The 21,224-nt window shown below is 48.4% G+C and overlaps 2 protein-coding genes across 4 annotated transcripts in view; one reads left to right on the top strand and one right to left on the bottom strand.

The window, feature by feature from the left end:
* Positions 1-273: 273 nt before the first annotated feature.
* On the bottom strand, positions 274-10,172 carry dnaja3a (DnaJ heat shock protein family (Hsp40) member A3a). 2 transcript variants are annotated; one of them, XM_064314334.1, is made up of 12 exons: positions 9,923-10,172; positions 8,301-8,437; positions 7,597-7,680; positions 6,941-7,147; positions 6,559-6,711; positions 5,822-5,969; positions 5,423-5,487; positions 4,632-4,760; positions 4,150-4,265; positions 3,499-3,596; positions 2,730-2,844; positions 274-1,998 (listed from the first exon to the last, which is right to left on the bottom strand). In XM_064314334.1, the coding sequence occupies exons 1-11, from the start codon at positions 10,128-10,130 to the stop codon at positions 2,744-2,746; spliced, it is 1,446 nt and encodes a 481-aa protein (XP_064170404.1). In that variant the 5' UTR covers positions 10,131-10,172; the 3' UTR covers positions 274-1,998; positions 2,730-2,743. The 2 variants fall into 2 exon arrangements, with proteins under 2 accessions (XP_064170404.1, XP_064170405.1); XM_064314335.1 differs by lacking the exon at positions 2,730-2,844.
* A 533-nt stretch (positions 10,173-10,705) lies between these two features.
* Positions 10,706-21,224, top strand: part of LOC135242961 (mitochondrial import inner membrane translocase subunit tim16-B-like) — a 137,207-nt gene continuing 126,688 nt past the window's right edge. Inside the window, exons 1-6 of one of the 2 annotated variants that reach the window (XM_064314331.1) lie at positions 10,706-10,922; positions 15,477-15,573; positions 15,856-15,936; positions 16,285-16,355; positions 18,416-18,599; positions 18,907-18,983. In XM_064314331.1, coding sequence (XP_064170401.1) covers positions 10,863-10,922; positions 15,477-15,573; positions 15,856-15,936; positions 16,285-16,355; positions 18,416-18,599; positions 18,907-18,983 — 570 coding nt within the window. In that variant the 5' untranslated portion in view covers positions 10,706-10,862. The remainder of the gene's footprint in view (positions 10,923-15,476; positions 15,574-15,855; positions 15,937-16,284; positions 16,356-18,415; positions 18,600-18,906; positions 18,984-21,224) is intronic. The other variant, XM_064314333.1, reaches the window with a different exon arrangement.

The raw sequence follows: 21,224 nt of genomic DNA, 5'->3' as shown, positions 1-21,224 counted from the left end.
CGGTTTTGGTAATTACTTGTTGCACTTTTTAAAGATTTTATATATTTTATTACACACACAAATTCTGTTAAGCTAGATTAAGCTTGATTCCGGTTATCGAGGTTGTTTGAACTGACTGGCACTCAGTAGATGAAAATGCATTCTGAGCTTGGACCGGTCAGACCAGCAGAACTGTCTCCAGCACGTACAGTCTGTATAGTGACTCCCCTGATCAGCGTCGATAGCCTACAGGGTCTCCGGAACACAGTAAAACAAGACTCCAGGCATCACCCATTTCATGTTTGTATTCATATAGATTTATTGTCCGTCCTGTTCCAACTATGCGACATCAGTATATCTTCCATAACAACTGAATCTATGTACAGAGCTACTGTGTACAGACTGGGATTTTCGTTCGCCATGACTTGCTTTGTGTAAATGTGCGTGTTTATGCTGGGGAGGTCGGGGGGGTGTGAGCACAGCAGTCACGCATTTGGTGCTCTGTTTTGGCTGCAACGCTGTGTTTACCATTTTCCCATTGTTCAACATCTGGATGTCTTGTCACCGTCACCATGGCAAATGCAGCGCATCAGCTGACACACGCACGTGGTCACATGAGCTTGGTGATGCCAGGGAAGCGGACGCAGCTGAAAAGCCTAAACGCCTAGACGATTAAAACAGATTTAACCTGCTTGGCTACCAGCCGGAACCTTCACGGTACTGTTCTGTACTTCTAAAAAAAAATTATACTGTAGACAAACTAAGGTTAGGCAAACATAAAAATAAAACCCTTGAAATCTGTCGTCCTGGACACTGGTTTTTATTTTAAGTATTTTAACGAGTTGGTAATACGTTCATATACCTGGAGCTAGTAATATGTTTAGGTTTCTTGAAGGGGGGGGGGCGGCATTTGATGAGGAATCACATGGGAAAAGTGGGTAACCATACGGCTGAACAAACCACTTTATTACCCCGAGGAACTGAGTGAATATTTGACACCGAATGGCTGGGATTAGGACGGTCACCCGGTCATCTGTCTAAGAGCGAAGGGAACAACAGTTGCTAATCCAGAGTCAGCCGGCCCATATGGGGCGGATTCTTGGAAACACTAAGCGCGGCCAACCAAAGACTTACTGTGGGTTCCATTTTTCTCACAGTGCCTTTTAACACAATGGACCCCACCATTTAAAGGGACAGTTCACTTTGAGAGTTTCCGATTGGCCCAGACTGTGAGCGGTGAAGGACGTTTCTGGCAACCGGCCGGCTTTGCAGGGGCATGTGTAGAGCATTTTCAAGTTTGTGGTTTAAAACAAGAAAACGTCACTTCCAATAACTCCATAGCAGCTAGTACTCTGATATCAGCGACACACAGAAAGTGAGTGAACTATCCCTTTAAACATTAACCTTCGAGGCAACTTGGGGGGCGGAAGACTCCCAGCTGTAAAATGGTTTCTACTGAACTGAAGATGCACTCCAAACAGCTGGAGCTAAGATGAAAACGAACAATCACAATTCCCCACACATTCAAACATTTCTCACAGAAAATGCCAAACATATGTCCAGACAGAATACATGTTTTCTTTTCCTTCAAATGACACCATTTCAAATAAACGTACCCTTTCCTGTGCTGGTAGATTTCCAAACATGTACATGATAAGTGAGTAGTCCAGTTAGCATAGCGTTAGGCTGCTGTTGTACAGGGGGTGAGAACCAGCAAAGACACGATGCCAGCTCCCTCACAATAGGGTGGTGGTGGTGGGGGGGGGGGGCGTTAGTAACCAGGGCGACTTGGCGGTTCGGTGTTCCTTTGTGATGCGTTTCGTGGTGTAGGATGAGTTCCTTCGGCGGGGCGCGTACAAGGTGACGTCGGCTTCCGGGACGGGTTCGGGTTCGGATTCGGATCCTCACACGAGCCAACCTGTGGTTCCGGCTGATCCTCGACGACACCCCAGCCGTCCTCTCCAACCCCCCCTCCCCACTGTCTGACTGTCTGTCCTTAGTTTCCTGCAGACCTTTTACCTGGACAGAGATGGGGACAATTTATTTATTTATTTATTTATTTTTAATCAATCGATGCAGCTCCTCAGAGAGATTTCCGTTTCCTGTAAATTGCTTACATTACATTTCATCACTCACTCATGAGGCAAGAGACAATAAGTAAGCTACAACAACAGCAGTGCTCTAGCTGGGATATGAACCCGCAACCCTCTGGTTACCCATGCTATGCCACAACACTACTTCAGTCATGCTAGGCCACACTGCCACCAGATGGAACCTGGGCAGTTCAGCTGCGAGACATAACTGCACCACTCCTGTCACCATAGTCACAGCGGTGTCTCCATGGTGATACTGCTGTCGCTATTCAAGTTCCGAATACCATGTCCAAGGTGGGGCAACAGAAAAATATAAGAAACAAACAAAAAAATAAAAATAAATAACTGACCCTATACTGACCCTGAGACCAGCGTCACTATCTAATATTACGCATGCATGTGCGTGGGGACCTCAGCTCAGCTATAGACCCAGACGATGGCCTGGGTCTGTGTGTGTGGTGGTGAAACTGTGGAAGGCCTCAGCTTGCTCAAACAGCAAAGCCAAAATGGCCTCCTTGCAGCCATGGCTCCACAGACTCAACACACACTTCATGACAGCCACAAACCAGAAGACAGACCAGAGGGTGACTGAGGCAGAAAGTGCCATGTAGGGTTATAAAAAAGGTAAAAGGGGGGTGGGGGGTGGTGCTGTCATACCTGGGTTGTGGCTGTCAGCTAAACATTTTCTTTAATTTGGAGAGGAAGCCAGCCTCCTGCTTGTTCTCCTCTGGCTCTGCCTCTGCCTCTCCCTGCCGACCTCTGCTGCCCCCACCTGGACACAAATGGGTACTGCATCAGCCAGAGTCAAGAGCTGCAAGAACAGCCTTAAAAGCAAAGGCCCACAGGATTCTGAGTGAGTGAGTGGCAGTGTGTGGGCTGCTCCAGGCTCGGCTGGCTGGGGCAGAAGCCACCCTACGTGTATAAAATAAGGGACAGCGGAGATGGTTCTGCAGATATCTCTGCTCAGGTGATTATGCAGGACTTCATAAGGCTGACTATTGCCCCTAAAGACATGCTGGATCCTCAGCTCGCAACCCAGATATGCCAACACATACAGAATGAATCCACTGGGAACGAGAAACGGATATTAATTCAGTCTCAAACTTAATCAGTGAAACGGCCCCAAAGTGCAGTCTGTACAAACACTGAGAAGAGCGGCAGAGTGTGTGTGTCTGTTTTTCTCTCCATCTGAGCGTGTAACATGTGTGTCAGGGTCTGTGTTCCTCTGTGTGTGTGTGAGTGTCTGGGTCTGTGTCCCTCTGTCTGGGTGTGTGTGTGTGTGTCTCTCTCTGTCTGGGTGTGTGTGCATGTGTGTGTGTGTGCGCGTGTGAGAGTGTGCGGGTGAGTGTGTGCGGGTGAGTGCGTGCGGGTGAGAGTGTGCGGGTGAGTGCGTGCGGGTGAGTGCGTGCAGGTGAGCGTTACCCACCCGCAGCGGTGGCAGTCACACCGTTGACCGTGCCTTCCACGTCCACCTCGTCCTCAGCGTAGCTCAGGATGAGAGCCCTCTGCCTGTCCGTCAGCGTCCTGCACGGGGCGGGGGAGAGAACGAGCGACACGTCAGACTTACACATGAATGAATGAATGAATGAATGAATGAATGAACGGTCTCTGTCCCTTGCTCAAATGGTCATGTACTAAATATAATACATTATTGAACGTTGCCCTATTTATTGCTCCCATTGTAGTGTGGCTCATTCTTCTGTACAAGCAGTACTGATAGATTAAGATAAGCGACTTCACTGCAGTCCTAGGTACCCCCCTGAGGTAACTGCAACGCAGGGGTGCTTTGTCATGTTTTAAACGTGGTTAAGGAACCGTGTCGAGGTCTTGCTCTCATTAGAGTTGCGATTCCTCACCAGGGGGCACGAGGATTGGCGCAAGCGAAACAATACCCAGCCGGTGAGTCTTGTGAGTGTAAACGGAGACACGGTCACACAGACTGGAGACATACCGCCATACTGAGTGACTGCGTTCACTGTGCTGTGTGTGAACGACTGACTGCGCTTGTGCTGTGTTGTGTTGGGTCTGACCCATAGGCCGTGTTCACTGTGCTGTGTGGACTGTGCGGTCCTCTCACTTGGGGATGCGGATCTTGATGTGGATGTAGTGGTCTCCGTAACTGTAGCTGTTCATCCGGGGGATCCCCTTCCCTGACAGACGGATCCGGTGGTCAGACTGGATCCCAGCAGGGATCTGCAGGAAGGGGTGAGGAGCGGAACATCAGAGAGGGACTCCTCCCCGTGTTTACATGCGTACAACACAGCACACCGCATGTATGTGGACGTCTTTGAGATATATATATGCACCAGTTTTGGAGACTAAACGTTTTGGGCATCAGTTAACACATATCTATACCTATACACTGCAACAACAAAAAAAAGTCTGTCTTGTAATCTGTTTTAGTCTTGTAATGAGACTTAAAATCTTTATTCTCTCAAGTATAAAATAAAATATTATTTTTTATCAAAATAAAATGTATGACTGAAGCACAGGGTGTGGCTGCAGGTTATTGGTTGTTACAGGGTCATGTGCTCAGAGGGGCGGGTCTCTCTCTCTCACCGAGATGTTGATGGTCTCGTAGAGCCCCTGGGCGCGCGCTGAACCCCCCAGGATGGCCTGGGCCACTGAGATCAGAGCGTCTGAATGGATGTCCGCCCCGTCCCGCCTGAACACCGGGCTCCTCTGGACCTGTAAGGGGGGGGGGGGGACCACAACCGACCACAACCAGTCACCAACCGACCACAACCAGTCACCAACCGACCACAACCAGTCACCAACCGACCACAACCAGTCACCACCGGTTCCTCAGAACGTTCCTGAACTTCTGGCCCTGGACCCTGGCCGGGATTCAATCAGCATGTGTGTTTAACTCAGGGATACACTTTCTATTCATTAATTAATTTTGGTGAGTTTAAACAGTTCACAAAACGTGCTAAATTGTGGTTCTGAAAAAAAAAATCTGAATAATTTCCTTGGAAATTGAAATTGAAAAAATCTCTTCAGAAACCAGCTGGCCATGAGAATGCCAAACATCTCAGCTCTACAAACCGTAGCAAACGTGATCATGTGACGGGGGTCATCTACACCTGGTAACTCTGATGCTAGAGGGCCACAGTCCTGTTTTTTTGCTCCATCCAAACCCATAACTGCATGACTGTATTCACTTTGATTAATCAGGTGTAATGAATGCAGGTGTGCTGGAGGCACCCAGCCTTTCACCATTCAGAAGATTCAGGCTCAGACATTCAACCAATCCGTCAGACTCCTGCGCTCACGCTCAGATGGAACACAAAGCAGAGACGCCACCGGCAGCCCAGGACCAGGGCTGCCCTCCCCTGGTCTACACTCACTCGAAACGTGATGAAGATCTCCTTCTTCCCCACGGGCATCCGGACCGTCTGGCCATCCTCCACACCTGCGAACGGCACACAGGCGCTCACAGCAGTTAGCCACCGACCTGCCCTGTCCAGCCCCACCCAACACCGTGTTCACTCCACCCTCTAACTGGCTAGCGTGTGTGTGAGTGTGTATGTGTGTGTGTAGTGAATGTACCAAAACCTGTTTCTCAAAGAAAATGGAGTAGTCAATAGTACAAAAACAGTAGCCTGACCAGCCGCTACACAGACAGAAGAAGTGGAGTGCTCGTGGTCACTTAGACACAGGGTTGGCTGAAGTGCAGAAAGGTGCTTCGAAATGCAAATGTGATTGAGAGGCGCGACACAAAGAACTCTCGGGAGACGCGGTCTGACCTGCGGGCACGGGAACCATGACCGTCCTCCTCTGCTTGGTCTGCCCCGTCCCGCGGCACGACACGCAGGGCGTGGTCATGACGGAGCCCCGCCCACCGCAGCGGCGGCAGGTGGAACGCATCACAAAGGGCCCCGTGTTTATGGTTTCCTGCAGGGGGCAAATCACGTAACAGGAGAACATCTTCAGCTCAAACCAATGAAAGGTTTTTACGCAACAGATGCTAGAACCTCTAAAGAGAAATCAATGACAGAAAATAAACGGTCTGAACTCTGTGACTTCATTCAGCAGTTTTTTTTTTAATGCCACACGGATGTTTCGGGCAGAGTCCCTCTTCTGTGTCTAGCAGAAGCACAAACTTCTGGCAGAGCACAAAGTAGGCGGGAAACACACACAGGGACCCATTCATGCGCAGCCCAAAAAAACCCTAAAAAAAAATACTCAGCTCTGAAATTCACAGTATGCACATGTGAGGTGGTAGTAGGGATGTCACAGAGGGCCCAGATACACAACAACCCACAGTGCTGATCCAGGATCAGCTGAATCAAACCCTACAGGTGACTCCAACCACCGTAAGTAAACTGTTGTAACTGACCCAGGGTCAGCCCAGCCCAGACACACACACACACGACCCACAGTACTGATACAGGATCAGCTCAATCAAACCCTACAGGTGACTCAGACCACTATGAGGATGCGGTTGTAACTGACCCGGGGTCAGTTAGGGGACGGCGCTCACCATGCCGGTCCCGTTACAGTAGTGGCAGTGCTGCACTTTCGTCCCCGGCTCGCTGCCCTTGCCGTCGCAGCGCTGACAGGTGTCCTCCATGTTGACCGTTATCTCTTTGTTCACGCCCTTCGCCGCTTGCATGAACGTCAGCTCCATCACGTACTGAGAGAGAGCAGGGGAAGAGACAAACCACCATCGAACCGAGAGACCAATCAGAGCGCAAAGGCAGGGCCTGCAGATAGCTGATTGGTTGGATTCTGACACTGAACTTTACTTGAAAATCTAACTTAAAAAAAGGTAATTTGGCTAAAATGACAGTTGAACAAAAAAACAAAAAACTAACTAAATAACCAATAGGGAAAAAGCAGGAAAGTGGCTGTGGTCAGCTGACCTCCTGGGGCTGATTGAACATGGCGTTGAAGTCCCCGAACCCCTGCGCCCCGGAGAACTCCCCGAAGATCTTGCGGAAGAGCTCCTCCGGGTCCACGCTGGCCCCTCCTCTCCAGTACTGCTGCTGGCCGGCGCCGGCCTGGCTCGGGTCGAACCCGGCCGAGCCGTACGTGTCGTACTGCTTCCTCTTCACCTCGTCGCTCAGCACCTGGGCCGCGAAATCACAATCAGAACCACAGCGCCACGAGACGCAACAGGGCCCCCACCACCACTGTTAGGACAGGCGCTGACACAGTCAGGCATCGGTACCGACGTGTGGATACACATCACAGTCTGCCTCCATCTTATTTTATTAGCCCTGCCTGCCACAGGGATGGGATCCACACTCCTCATCCTGCACAGTTAAATCCACTCCGGGTCTTACTTAACCCTTTGTTTTTTTTTCAAAATTCTATGTCAGTGTTCTAGAACACCGCTGTTTTCTATTACCAGTCGTGATTGTTACATCAGCATTAGAATGTTCAGTTAAAGGGTTGAGGGGTTAACCCAGTTTAGTGTACTGAGCAGAATCTGCCCTTACGTGGCATTCGCCCAGTAAATCCTGGGATGCACCGCAGAGGATAACGCACTACTGTACGTATTAGAAGCTCTCCGTACCTCATAAGCTTCCGCCAGCTGGGCGAACTTCTCTTTAGCCTGGGGATCGTCTTTGTTTGTGTCGGGGTGGTACTTCTTGGCCATCTGAGGAGGGAGCAAAGGACTCGTGAACTACAAAGTCATTGAAGAGGTGCAACAGGCACCCCACCCCTGCAGGTTTCTCCGCTGACACTGTCCACCAACTCACACAGTGATGCAGAAACAATGCTTCATGAAATGTCACAGTCAAATCTCCGAACCTAACCGTGCAGTCCAGCTTATCACACGACCGCCTTAATTAGTTCCATAAGCAAATGGCATGCTTACAGCAATACAAAATGACGGCATACTTTATCATTGATTTGCTTGACCATATGCCCATCTCTGTGGCCACTCGCATCACATTAACTTCAACATATCGCCCATAAGCCTGTGTACAGCTGAGTATTTACTAAAGTGACTGAGGTTAAGCGATGCACTGCCCCAACCAGGAACGAACCCATTAAACCAGGGGGGAGATCTGCCGCGATAACTGAACCGAGTCATCCCCATGGCAACAGAGGAGATATGATTCGCCCGTTGAGCTAAAGACCAAGGGCCCCAGGTAAAGGAAAACGGTTCACACTGATTGAAACACTGGTACGTGACATCACGCATCCATCAAATTCCCAGCCCCTCGCCCCCACACCCCCACACTACCTCTTCATTGGTCATGCCCATCTCACCTGGTAATAAGCTTTCTTGATCTCCTTCTGAGTGGCAGTGCGAGGCACGCCCAGCACCTGGTAGAAGTCCTGCTTGCTGGACGTGGGGGCGCTGGTGTGGAAGGCCAGCCTGCAGATGACGTGGGGGGGCTTCACACCTGTCACAGACGCACACGAGGGGGGGGCCAAGACGGCGTGCTTTCAGAAGAGATGACTTTTTTTTTACACCTGACAAGCTCAGGTAATGAAGCAAAGGTGTAGTAATGAGCTTTTGTTCGTGATGTTCACTGCGACGAAACCACTTTGGAAGCGGACAACCCCTACCTCCTTTGGTAAGCAAATAGGACTGCAGCTTGCAGACAACACCAATTATTAACATGGAGAGTCTCTTAATATAAATTCATCTCCACAAGGGGTGGAATGTGGCTTATACTCTGAGGCAGAGTCAGAAAAACGCTTCCATTTTATAAAGAAATACCCATTAGATCCCAATTGCAGATCCCTTCTCACCAGTATCTGACCCTGCCATCAATGGACAAAATCATATATGGATGCATTCTTTCCTATCTAAGTCTCGGTGATGTAGTAGGCACTTCAGACCAGAACCAGAAGTTCGAGGAGAGCCTCTTCTAGTATATGACCTTACATGGTGTGCATCAAAAATGCTAATTTAGTTTTCACAATGCCGCTCGGTCAGACACAGCAAATGCAGCCCGTTCGTTTATATTTGTGTGAACACTCCCTAACCCCTTTTAAGATTTTCACCTGAACCTTACATCAATAACTGCCGCTCACGCCCCCATGCCTGAACCACTGCAGATGAAGCGGCTTAGTGGTTTCATTGGATGCCTGGGTTTATGGATGAACTATCATGACAATCATTCTAAATGAACTTGCAATAGTAAAGCAATCGTTAGCTGCATACTCGATGTGCACTGGCAATACAACATAAAGGCAACAGATTCCACGGACATTTCGTGTCATGAATGTTTGCAAACTACGCTAGTAGCCTACACAGTTACCGTTTCTGTCTTTTTAACCAACTAGAAAACTAACCACGCTCTACTTATTTCACTATGGCACGTGAGTTCATGCCATCACTGCAAACAACCTCAAGGTCAATTTCTGAACGCAGGGAACTTTCTAGCTAGATAGCTAGCGTAGCTAACAGAAAACCATCATTAGCCTACTCAGGTTGCTAGCAAGCTAACTATCCGTAGGAACTGCAGATGTAGCTATTTTACTAAGGTACCGAATAATATTAGCAACCTTGCGTCAGTCAAAAGGATACCAGATAACAGCCGACAATGAGATGATTGCTGACTAAATTAATCGCAGCGATGTTGCAAAACTCAGCATGCTATCGACAGCTAACTACAGCACAATACTACAGTTTCGCCAGTCCCAGTTACATCATGCTGTCCGTTCACCAGTTCTTATCGCTAGCTTGCAAATGTGGTTAAGCTCATGTCTAATCCCAAAAAAAACAAGTTTTGCTTCAAATCTAAAAATACTGTCACCGTAATTTGTTTCCAAGTAAGTCACTGCTTAAATGGCAAAAAGCACGGCAACTGCGAGCTCTGAGTGTTAGGTAAGTCAGCCGCTAGCTAGGCCGTCGCGTTACAACGAAGGACTCTTCTCACCTGACAGCCCTCTCAATGTCAAGGGATTCCCGGATCCACTGCTCAACACGCCGCCCCGAGGTCCAATCGCCTGGGGTGCCCATTTTGTGACAGGACGGGCTCCACCGGTGTGGGCCGAAACGAGCGTGGAGCAGGCCCGCCGGTGCCCTGTGGAGACGGCCACCGATAACCAGCGTGCTGAACAACGAGCTGCGGAAGACGCCATCATTCCTTTCCTACAGCTGTCCGACTGCTGTTAACTGCGCATGTGCGTAGATTCATGCTACTGTAAACTGCGCATGCCTGTAGATTTCTGCTAATGAGGACATGCGTGAAATCAACTCGATTTTTTCATAGACATATATGTCTATAAATTTTTTGATCAGTGCAGCGCAGATTGGCAGATTCACTGATCCGTAAATGAGATGGATAGTGCCCCATAACTGAGTTTATTACGTTGGGGCGATCTGACTGTATGTGCGAATCGATAAGTCTGCATGTAAACGGCACACAACTCTGATCAAGCAAAGCACACTCCTTGTGCAAACTCGCTGGCTGTTCAGTAAACTAGGGCAAAGAGCAATTCCAAATAATTTACACAACAACAACTAATAATAATAATAATAATGATAATAAACACAATAATAATAATACTAACAATAGCAATAATAATAATAAAGGTATTCTAAAGTATTATTTATTGATGTAAACGGCAGCTGTTCTGTTGATATGTTCTTTTTTTTGCTGTTTAGATAAATAAACAGACCAGGTTAGGCATTGCTATTCACTGACAGAAGTGTCGATTGCCGAGACAATCGCTCGACGAAACGCTGTCAGCGTTGGGCTGTCAGATGCACAGGAGGGTGGATGCTCGTCTACAACAGTTCTGAGGTGTCTACTACTGCAAGATTAAAAGCGGCAGACAGGGGCACCCGGAAGGCACAAAAGTGAAGAACAAAAGATGAACCGTTTCAGGACTTCAAAATTTAAAAACACCACCCCGAAGATCCCCAAAAAAGATGTGAGTAAGCAGCTAATTCGCTAAGTAGTTTTCTAGGGACTCTCATTGAGTGTATTGCATGCGAAGTCTTATACTGTAGCTAGCTCGCTAGTAGCAGCCGTGGATGTGGTACGAGCGTTGGGAGGAGCGTCTAAAATGTATGGAGGCATTTGAACTTCCTGAATGCCGAATTGCTGTTTGTTGCTATGCGTTGCCTCTGCCCTGGAATGATTTTCAAGGCTAATAATAATTACCGGACCGTGAAACATAGGTAGTTAGGTTAGCCAACACTAGAGCTTGATGCACAAAAGATCATGTGCATACCATGTGGCTAACATTAATTAGCTAGGTGGATGTTTTCCACACTTCGCTCGTAACTTGGCGCTTCGTGTACCGAGGAAGGATGTTGCAGTGCCGTGACAGTTTCAAAATCAGGAACTTAGATAACTGCAAACGCAATTCCATTGATTTATCGCCTCACTGTTCGGTTTGAGTTAAATAACGTTTGCTGTTTTGGGGGGTGCCGTGCCGAACAGAATGCTAGCAGGCTACTCACTTTTAAGCACAGATTTAAGATAACCAATAATATCGAGGTTTCCGTGCGCCCAACGTTTGCTTGTTGCAAGACGTGTTACCCATCGTGTCTGCCTGCAAACACTGTTGCGAGCTAGCCATGTTTCGGTATTTTAAATTGAAAAAGCAGTACGACCGACATGACGTGGTTTTTCACCACCAAGACTGTGCTTGACAGAATATCCCCGAGGCGCAGTGTTGGGATGAGAAAGGGAGTGTCTCGCATACCGGCACTTTTCTGAAAAATATATGGGAATATTAGGTTACACTGGTCACAGGTTTCGCCTCAAATGCGCGTCTGGGGCGACAGCGCTCAAAGCCGCCCTCTCTACGGGCGCAACGCTTTTTACTCACTGACTGAGAGAGAAATTAGTCTCGAGGTGTTCACCAGGTTTGTTATGTAATAACAACTCAACTGGAGGAGGAGGCGAGTTGTCGCTTTTGGATAAGACCTTCGCTGTTACTCAAGCTTCGAATTACAGAATGGGCGAAAATAAACTGCGGTGTGCCCTCTTTTGTCTGTCCAAGTATGGGAAATATGGAAGAGTTTAGGCTTTCCTTTGCCCTAGCCCCATTGTTCTTTTATACCTGCAGCGTTTAAAACTGAGGCGTTCCTCGTGGAGAGATGCACTGGTGCCCTGTCACAATGCAATGCAAATGTAAATCAGTTCTTTTTATTTCTTTGACCATATTTGGAGTTGCTTTCAGTTAAAGTGTCTTGGAAGTGACGTCCTACAGATTAATTTTTTCACATCACTGTCTCCGGGTGACCTACTGGCCACCCAAAACACTTTGCACAGAGGTGCCATGACCATGGCTGCACAAGCAAGTTGTGTCATGTGACAGGGCACCTGTCTAACGTTAAACATTGATGGGATGAAGGGGGAGATGGACAGAGAGTATTTAAAATGATAATCAAGAATAAAACCACAGTTGCTTATGCTTTAGTGCAAGAGTAATATTTTATTCAACTATGATGGTTAACATTTTCACCCATGGGTATTCATCAGCCCTACTTGCACCGTTTAAACAGGTCAGTTTAAATACTGCTCCCCAAGAAATTTAAACAGACCTGTATAAACTGTGTGGTAAGAAACATTTACCCTCATTGTTGAATAAAACAACCCTTGTTTTGGAGCATTAGTGAGTGTGGGAGGTTTTGTTACGGATGATCTCCTGTGAAATTCACATGCACACACACAGCCTCACGCCATTAACTTTTTTTGGAGCGTGCATCTTTATTTTCTCGGAGGTATTCCAGGTGCCCGTGAGTGGTGAAGTCCAAGCAGAGCCCGTAGAGCCCGGCTGGATGTTAAACTGGAAACCGTGGGCTGGGTGGAGCAGTGCAAAAATGGGGGACCGAGCTGCCATGTCTCTCCTCCCCTCGTCTGAGACTTGAGTGTGATGCTGGCGAGAGGGCCGGTGCTGATTTCGTAGTCATGGAGATGGCAGTGCACCAGTATGGCTGGGTGTACTGGTACACTGGAAACTGGGGATTATGTGCCAGTGTGTGCTTGTTTTTTTTTTGTTGCATCATTTCATTTGCATGCATGTACATGATGATAGTACTTTCATGTAGCAGTTGTTCTTGTCCAGAGAGAATTACAATGGTGGGTTGTAAATGTAAATTGTAAAAAGTTTATTTTGTTATTATTATCTTTTTTAGAACATGGGTTTCTTGTGGTATAAGAACTATGAGTGAGCCCTCCTGTTGCATCTAGACTGAGAGAGTTCTTACAGTGCTTAACAGATGTCCTTATGCAGAAAGAGGTTCATTTTTTAAATGAATCGTCTATTAGCCTAATACAACTGGACATTTTCCCCTTTTGCCGTGTCTAGATGTGTACTGTTTGGAATTTGAGTCTGCTAATTTTCCAGCTTTGATTCTCTCAGCCAGTGTGGAACAGTGCCACCGTGCATTTGCATGTGCGTGTTTTTGGCATGGACCCCTGCATCATGGGAGTCTTTGCAGAAACACACTGCATCCTCAGACTGAGCTCGGTGTATTTATAGTCCTTTTAGCCTAGATGATGTTGTGGTAATGGGGGGGAAAAAGAAGAGAGTAGAAAACCGCACATGAAAACAGACGCACATTTCACACCTTTGTGGGTTTTGATGACATCTTGTCTTTGGTGCTGTCCTGGTCTGGGCAGTCAGCTGACCAGGGCAAAGTGTCGCCCTAGCGCTGCCCATACGCAGTGTGTAGGGCCCTTTGTCCTGGCCTGGTTTCTCCATGCGAGCCCAGCGGTGGTGGCGTCGCTGGAATGTGTTTCTGTTTCTGCTGCGTCTCTTGTTCTCCCTGCGTTTTTCTTTTTTTTAAAAAGGGTTCTGACAGCTCTGCAGTGCAGCAGGTCTCCTCAACTTCCTCAAATTTCTGCTGATTTGAAGCGAAACCACCAAGTGGCTGCGTGTGTGTGAGTGTTCGAAAGAGAGAGAGACCAAGATAGAGAGAGAGAGCGAACAAGCAAGAAAGAGAGAGAGCGAGTGCAAGAGAGAAAAAATGTTCTCCTCCTCCACTATTCCTGTTTTGTTACACTTCAGCATGGTGTGTGTGTGTGTGTGTGTGTGCATTCTTCACTCTCCTGCCTCTGTTCTGTCAGCATTTCCGTGTCATCACAGTTCTTCCAGCTGACCTTTGACCTCTGTAGTACAAGGCGCAGTGCTCGCGGTGCTCAGATTGCTGCGGTGGCTTTTCTGACCGCACAGTCGCTGGCTCTGTTTTAATCTGGCCCGACCGCATTCTGAGGCCAAAGAGCACAAACCACCGCTGACCCTAACCTCAATCTGAAAAACACCCCCACGGTCTGCCTGTCTGTGCAGCACCAATCATCCTACCTCACTGCTCGCTCCTCCCACTTCCCAAAGGCTTCCGCCCATGTGATCTTAATATGTCAGGGCGCCACCATCGTACAGGTGCGCCCTGTCGTTCACAGGGGCTGTTCGGGTTGCAGCTGATCATTAGAGTACAAAGCCGTCCACTTTTTTCTGCTTTGCTTTCGTATTTAGGTTACAGACAGTTTATTTTAAGCTGGAGGTGACCCGTATATTGCAGGTGGAATCGCAGCAAAGCGATCGCAGGCCCAACGGCTGCACCGATGGTGTCTCTGTGTGAATTTGAGTCCATGATTGAGCCATCCAGTCTGTTGTAAAGAGTATGACGTGGGCCTGAGAAAGACTTCATTGTTATTGAACAGGTGAACCTGGGAGGTGTTGGTGAGGAGCAGAACTGGTCGGGCCTCCTTATTGGCTGATATTACAGAATCATATATATTGTTAAGTCAGAAATAAGTCTGCTGCTTGCACAGAAGTGAATGTACATAAATCTAGATCATTTTGTTTTAAACGTTAAACATTACACGTTTATACCGCAAAAGTCAGGAATCTGTTGTTTGGATGTCCTAAACATAATTGTATTTACAGTGTAATGCATGTCTCATTATGGCAAAAGCTGGTATTGTGCCAGAGCATAGAAAATTATATGTCCATATGTGTGTGTGTGTGTGTGTGTATTTCGTCATGTGCGGACTTGTCCAGTGAGTGCTGAAGATTCCTGATGGGTCTCAGACAAGCCCACATTCCATCCATCCATCCATTATCTAACCCGTTCATTCCTGTTCAGGGTCGCGGGGGGGGGGGTGCTGGAGCCTATCCCAGCATGCATTGGGCGAGAGGCAGGAGCACGCCCTGCACAGGTCGCCAGTCCATCGCCAGCCTCAGGCCTGCATTCTGTCCCAGATGTCCACACCCCCCTGCTTCACACTGTGTTCCTGTCCGTTCTGTTTGGGAAAACATATTGAGCGATTTCCTTGTTTGTTTGCTGAATTCTGCTCACAGAGAATGAGTGGGATCAGTGCTCAGGAGAATGTGAAACGGGTCTGTTCCCCATATGATCGGGCCGTGCCCTGACGGTTTCTTCTGCTGAAATGCTGCCGCAGGAAATCGGCCTCAGTCGTGCTCGTCTGTGACGTGTGACGTGCCTGTGTCCTCTCCGCTTGTCTCCAGGGCTGGATCGGCGACATCAGGGCCGGCTCCTTCACCTCACTGGGGAACCACATAAAATCCAGCTGCAGGCTTGTGGCCTTCAACACCGAGCAGGCCGGTAAGGGGAACATTCCGGCGTTCCTGTCACGCTCGAGGGCGGAGGCGCGCTCTTCTGCTTTTCTCTCCGCTGTCGCGGAAGATGGTCTCGCCGCACGGCTGTGTTTATTCGCCGGTGTAAACGTGTGCGAGCAGGCTTCCCCTTCTGGGCGCCGTCATTATCCTGCTATCTCTGTGTGCTGTACGGGCAGTACACTTCAGAGGAGCTCAGTGTGTGTGTGTGTGTGGTGTGTGTGTTTGTGTGTGTTTGTGCATGTGTGTAATCTTACACTGTGTTCTGCAGGTGGTGGAATTCTGGGCCTGGCTTCACTGGATGCAGGATCTGATGGCAAGTGGACGGTGTCTCACATCCCCTGTCATGCTGGTAAGAGATCTGTCTGTCTGTCTGTCTGTCTGTCTTCCTTCCTTTCTCTGGAGTTCTCTCCATCTCCATTTACCCCACTGATCCATCCATCTTGTTCCTCTACCTCCTGTGTCTCTACTCACCTCCATCTTTCTCTCCACTGTCATGCCCCCCCACTTGTACTATAATTCCTCATCACTTGTTCCATTTGGCTTTCTGAAGTGGAATTAAATCCACTTGCACTGTCCCAACATTCGAGATCCGTTTTGGTCCTGCATCGTTGAAGATGTTCATTAAAAAGAAAAAGTTTTGCTCTGTTTCTCTCGGTTTGTTTAACGGTCTTTCTCGTTCTCTCGCTCCCTCGTGCAGACCAGGTGACTGATTTTGACTTCTCCCCGTTTGATGACAGCGTTCTGGCCACCTGCTCTGCTGATGAGACGGTGGGTCCCGCTCTGATTTCTCTCTCTGCCTCAGGCCCTTGGCTCTCTGTTTAAACCTCTGTCACGCTTGTCCTGTCCTCTTCAGGCTCCACAGTTTATGTTGAACTACATTACATTACTGGCATTTAGCAGACGCCCATATCCAGAGCGACTTACACAACTTTTTTGCGTCCATTTATACAGCTGGATGTACACTGAAGCAATGCAGGTTTAGTGCCTTGCTCAAGGGTTCAACAGTAGTGTCTGACCCGGGAATCGAACCCGTGACCTTTTAGGTTACAAGGCCAGCTCCTTACCCATCATACTACACTGCCACCCCAGAACTAGATGACTGATGGGCTTTCATCCACATAGACATCTATTATCATAACAGCTCTTTCAATGAGGCAGCAGCTGCTCTGATAAGAACTGGAATCCCTTTTAATTTAGTTTCGACACCCTGAGGTCAGGTCTGGCGACTGAGTCCTTAGCTGTTGCGTGTCATGCGTTTTGGTGCAGTAATCCTACGCATTATGCGCCTCAGAGGGGAGGCAGATACATGAAAGGCTGGAAAAACTGCAAAAAATTTAAATAAGTGTGACAGATGATGCGATTTCTGTTTCCATGCAGAAATGAATTAATTCAGAAAACCTTTTTTGAAAAGGGCTTATATGTGACAAAAAATATTTGATTTCACCGTTTACTGCTTGATGAAATATCTGTCGGCATGAACATTGTCATAATGTGGACAGTGGGTAAAAATAAAGCAAATAATAAAACACGGACAAATTTGTTTAACTCGCCATTGGCAATGTTTCAGAAGTAGCAAAGAGCGTGAAATGCAATGAACTGGCAGTGGATTGTTAGCTGCCGCAGCACAGTTATAGTGTGTGAGGTGAGTTAGCGCGCTGCTAGGATATCAGAAACATCAGGATTGTGGAATGAAACCACGTCTGACGGACGCATCGGATATGGTGGGAGAGGTCCAGTAGTACTAGCCTGCAGCGAGAGCACGACGGTACAGATGTACCGTTAGCGTACCGCACGGGCGTAGCCTACAAGTTGACACTTTGCCAGGCTGTCAATCTTGATCAGAAACTCGCATTAACTTTTCAGTGAAGCCGTTAGATAGTCCTTCGCTTAGGCTGTATGTGGTTTTGCTGGAGTCGACTGCAATTCCATACTGAGCGGAATTGCAGTATTTTTCCTCTCAGTCTCTCAGTCTCTCAGTCTCCGACGTGCTTTCAGGATCTCGGCAGAGGTTACATCATCTCACGGGGAGAGGATAATAAAAACAGATAGATTGGTGGGGAAGGATGGAGAAGCGAGGGAGTAGTGTGCAGGTGGAGAGCGGGAGGGAGGGAGGGAGGGAGCGAGCGAGGGTGGAGCGGGTGGAGAAGGGAGGAGAAAGGGATCAGGTGGAGCACGCAGACGTGTGGAGGGGGCGGAGGGCGGCGTTCTGCTGCCTGTCGCCCCGGGCTGTCTGTGAAGCCACGGTCTCAGGCTGCGTTTCCCGCTCAGTCACAGACACGGTGACAGGCAGGTGATCAGGGAACGCAGCCAGGGGGCGCATTACCCCCCCCAGCCAGACTAACGGGAACAGCAGGGTCCTGTGTCAGTCACAGGAGGGTTCCAAGACACTGATGAGCAAACTCCCTTAACCCCTTAAGGAGCAGGTTTTTTTGGAATGTTTTTTTTTTTCAAGATTCTAAGTCAGTGTTCTAGAACTCCGTTGCTTTCAGTTGCCAGCAGTGATTGTGACATCAGCATTAGAATGTTCAGTTGAGAACATTCTAATCACACATATCTTGCACCTTAAAGGGTTAAAGGCGTTGGTTAGAGCCATGAGGTCATGCAGGAGAGGAAGTGAGCTCTGCTCCATCTGTGATGTAATTGAATCCGACTGCAATTTATTGTTGTGAACTGCGCTTGGGCTATCAGGTCTCTCTTGTGCATTCCCCAAAAATACTTTGGCACTAAGTGTTTTCCTATGATTAGGACTGTATGCGATGTAATATATTATTATGTATAATTAGCGTGATATTTTAAATCTCTCTCTCTCCCTCCCTCGCTCTCCACAGGTGAAGCTGTGGCGTCTGCTGGAGCCCAGTGAGGAGCAGCCCAGCTCCGCGGAGGTGACCCTGTCCCCGGGGGAGGGGCGCCTGGAGACCGTGGTCTTCCACCCCACCTCCTCCGGCCTCCTGGCCCTGGGCTCCTCCCTGAGGGCTCAGGTGTGGGACAGCAGCCGGGACACCCCGCTGGCAGGTGTGTGTGTCTGTTGGAGTGTCTTTTCGAGTGTGTGTGCGAGTGTGTGTGTGTGAGTGAGTATTTGAGTGTGTGTCTGTGTGTGTGTGTATGCATGTTCACTGGTGTTTACCTGTGCTGACCTGTATAGTCCTGTGTTGACTGGTGTTTCCCTGTGCTGACCTGTATTGACTGGGATTTGCCTGTGCTGACCTGTATTGACCTGTGTTTACTTGTGTTGACCTGTTTTTGCCTGTGCTGACCTGTACTGGCCTGTTTTTGCCTGTGCTGACCTGTACTGGCCTGTTTTTGCCTGTTGTCTCTCCAGCTCTGGAGCAACACCCCGATCAGCTGCAGGGCCTCACCTGGAAGCAGGATGGCTCCCTATTGGCCACCACCTGCAAGGTGAGTTCCGTCCGCTCCATTTCTCTCTGAAGTACTGAGAACATGGTCAGGTTGTTACTGGTTTGCGTACATAATTCTTACATTACATTCCATTCGTTTAGCAGATGCTCTTATCCAGTGTAGGCCTTCACCATGTTTAATGCGAGCCATACTGCCAGACCTGGCTCACAGCACTCCCAGACCAGCGAGTAAAAGTGAAATATCACTCAAATAAGCACCAGTGCAGATTAGGACATCGATATGCTTTATTATCTCCGTAGGGACATTTGTCCTGGCCTATGTGTTGCTGAATCACCTTTTTAAAAGCACCAGTGCAGGTTAACATAGTGCTGTAGTTCTACCTTATGTAGTTCTGCTGATACAGGAAGCGATGCCCATTTCCTTCAGTGAGTGTCAGTGATTTCAGGCTGCATGTGCATTGTGGGAAATGGTTCCCACCAAAAATAAGATTAAATGAAATTTAAAGAAAATATAATAATAATCAGGTAATATATACCCTTACCTTGTTCTGGCGGCAAAAACATTGATGTACAAGTCGCTTTGAAGTTACGGCAGGTGTATTTATTTGCTTAAAACCAGGATATGTGGTTGCCATGGTGCCAGCCATCGTTAAGCCGGCCAGTTGTCAGAACCTCCTGTAAAGTTATGAAATATCCTTCATCACAACACGCGAGAAACGGCGTGAGCCAAAACTAAAGCCACTCACTAAAACTGGAGTGTTAAAAAACCCACCATGAAGTGAATTAGCCCTTTAAATAAGGTAAATAAATGCTGTGAGCTGGTCCTCGGGCCAGTGCTTTGGGGCGCTCGTTCTCCACGCCTCGTGTTAATCACACTTCAAAGCCTGATGGGAATCACTGTTTTCCCTGAGACTGGGGGCGGTTTGCCAAACACTGTCCTGTGTGAACAAGCTCTCTTTATAGTACAGTCAGAGGCAGAGCCTGGAGGAATGCAGGCTGTGGGGGAGCTTGTGCACTGGGGAAACGCTCACGATTTCATCCCCGCCTGAATTTACTCGGGCTGAATTTTGGGCTGAACTGTCAGCTTAGATCTTGCCCCTGCGAATCAGCGATCCGTGCAGAAACGCTGTCATTCTCCTGTCACAAGTAGCCAATGGGACGGGCTCAGAGGAAGTTGTCATTGCGATATTACGCCACTAGATGTCGCTAAGGTCACAGTTAACGAAATCCCCGTCCATTCACAGCAGTCTCTGGTGGCTGTTCTGGGGGTCATTAAAACTTGTGTTTATGTGCGGGTCATTTGTTTTATGGGTCAATAGGGATGACACTATTAAAATAAACTGTGGAGTGCATGCATTTAGTGCCTTGTCAAGTTGAAACTATCGCTGATTTGCCTCGTCTGGGGAAACGCACCTGGTGAAAACAGAACTTTTCTCTGTGGAATTGAAACTGGTTACTTCAGCATTTCTCACAGTCATTTCTGAACATTATGAGTTCAGGTGAAATGTTGAAAAGTCCTTTCTTCTTCTCTTTTTAAAAAAAAGCGTGCTACTCGATCCCCTGCTGTGTCCGGAGCGTGTCTGAAATGGGGGTGCTTTAAAACGGCAGGTCGTGAGCACGCTTTGCCCCCCCGACCGTGCGCGTAGCACGCCCCCTCAAATCCCGGGGAGCGCTCCCTGTCGTCTGCCGGTTCACCTCCGCCCCCGTCCCGACCTGGGGCTCGGAATCACGGGCTCCTTCGGCCACGGAAAAGGGAAAGAGAAGGAAAGTGAAAGATGGAAACGACCCGGGCCTCACCTGCCCCAGGAGGCCCGGGCAGAGGCCCCCCGAACGGGTGATTTAGCGGCCGATGATAGAGAGGCCGACCTGGGCAGTGAAGGTATGCGCGCGGCCCCTCCTGCTCGCCTCTGGAGGAAATGAAGAGCAGTTCGTGAGGAAATGATAAGAGCGCTGGGAGGCGTTCACGCTGCGGGGGAGGGAGAGTGCGCACGGGAGGCCCTTTTATGGCTGGAGGTGGAATTGTTTTATGAACAGTTTATTAGAGAAGTCGGCAAAGTTTTATCAGATTTTTTTTTGTACATTTTGTCCTACGGCTTTTTCCCCCCGCATGTTTTTAAATTTCTTTTTCAGAAGTTTATGTGCGTGCGGATGTGTGTATGTATGTGTGTGTCTGTGTTTCTCCTAGTTTTTGTGGCTGGTGTTTTTGTGTACTAGTGCCCTTCTCTCGATGAAGGCTTCAGGGATTAAAACCCACCTTAACCAGCTTATACCTGCTCAAATC

This window comes from Anguilla rostrata, chromosome 17 (genome assembly GCF_018555375.3).
Source record: "Anguilla rostrata isolate EN2019 chromosome 17, ASM1855537v3, whole genome shotgun sequence".
Lineage (NCBI taxonomy): Eukaryota > Metazoa > Chordata > Actinopteri > Anguilliformes > Anguillidae > Anguilla > Anguilla rostrata.
Note: the sequence above shows the minus strand (reverse complement) of the source record. Positions and strands in the feature narration are given on the sequence as shown.

What these genes read in the sequence shown, in the direction of transcription:
- dnaja3a (XM_064314334.1), bottom strand. Translation starts at nt 10,130, where the DNA reads ATGATGGCGTCTTCCGCAGCTCGTTGTTCAGCACGCTGGTTATCGGTG. An exon ending in CATGGTTCCCGTGCCCGCAG is followed by an intron (nt 5,488 to 5,821) that starts GTCAGACCGCGT and finishes TGCCGTTCGCAG; the next exon opens with GTGTGGAGGATGGCCAGACG. An exon ending in ACGAGACCATCAACATCTCG is followed by an intron (nt 4,266 to 4,631) that starts GTGAGAGAGAGA and finishes CCCTTCCTGCAG; the next exon opens with ATCCCTGCTGGGATCCAGTC.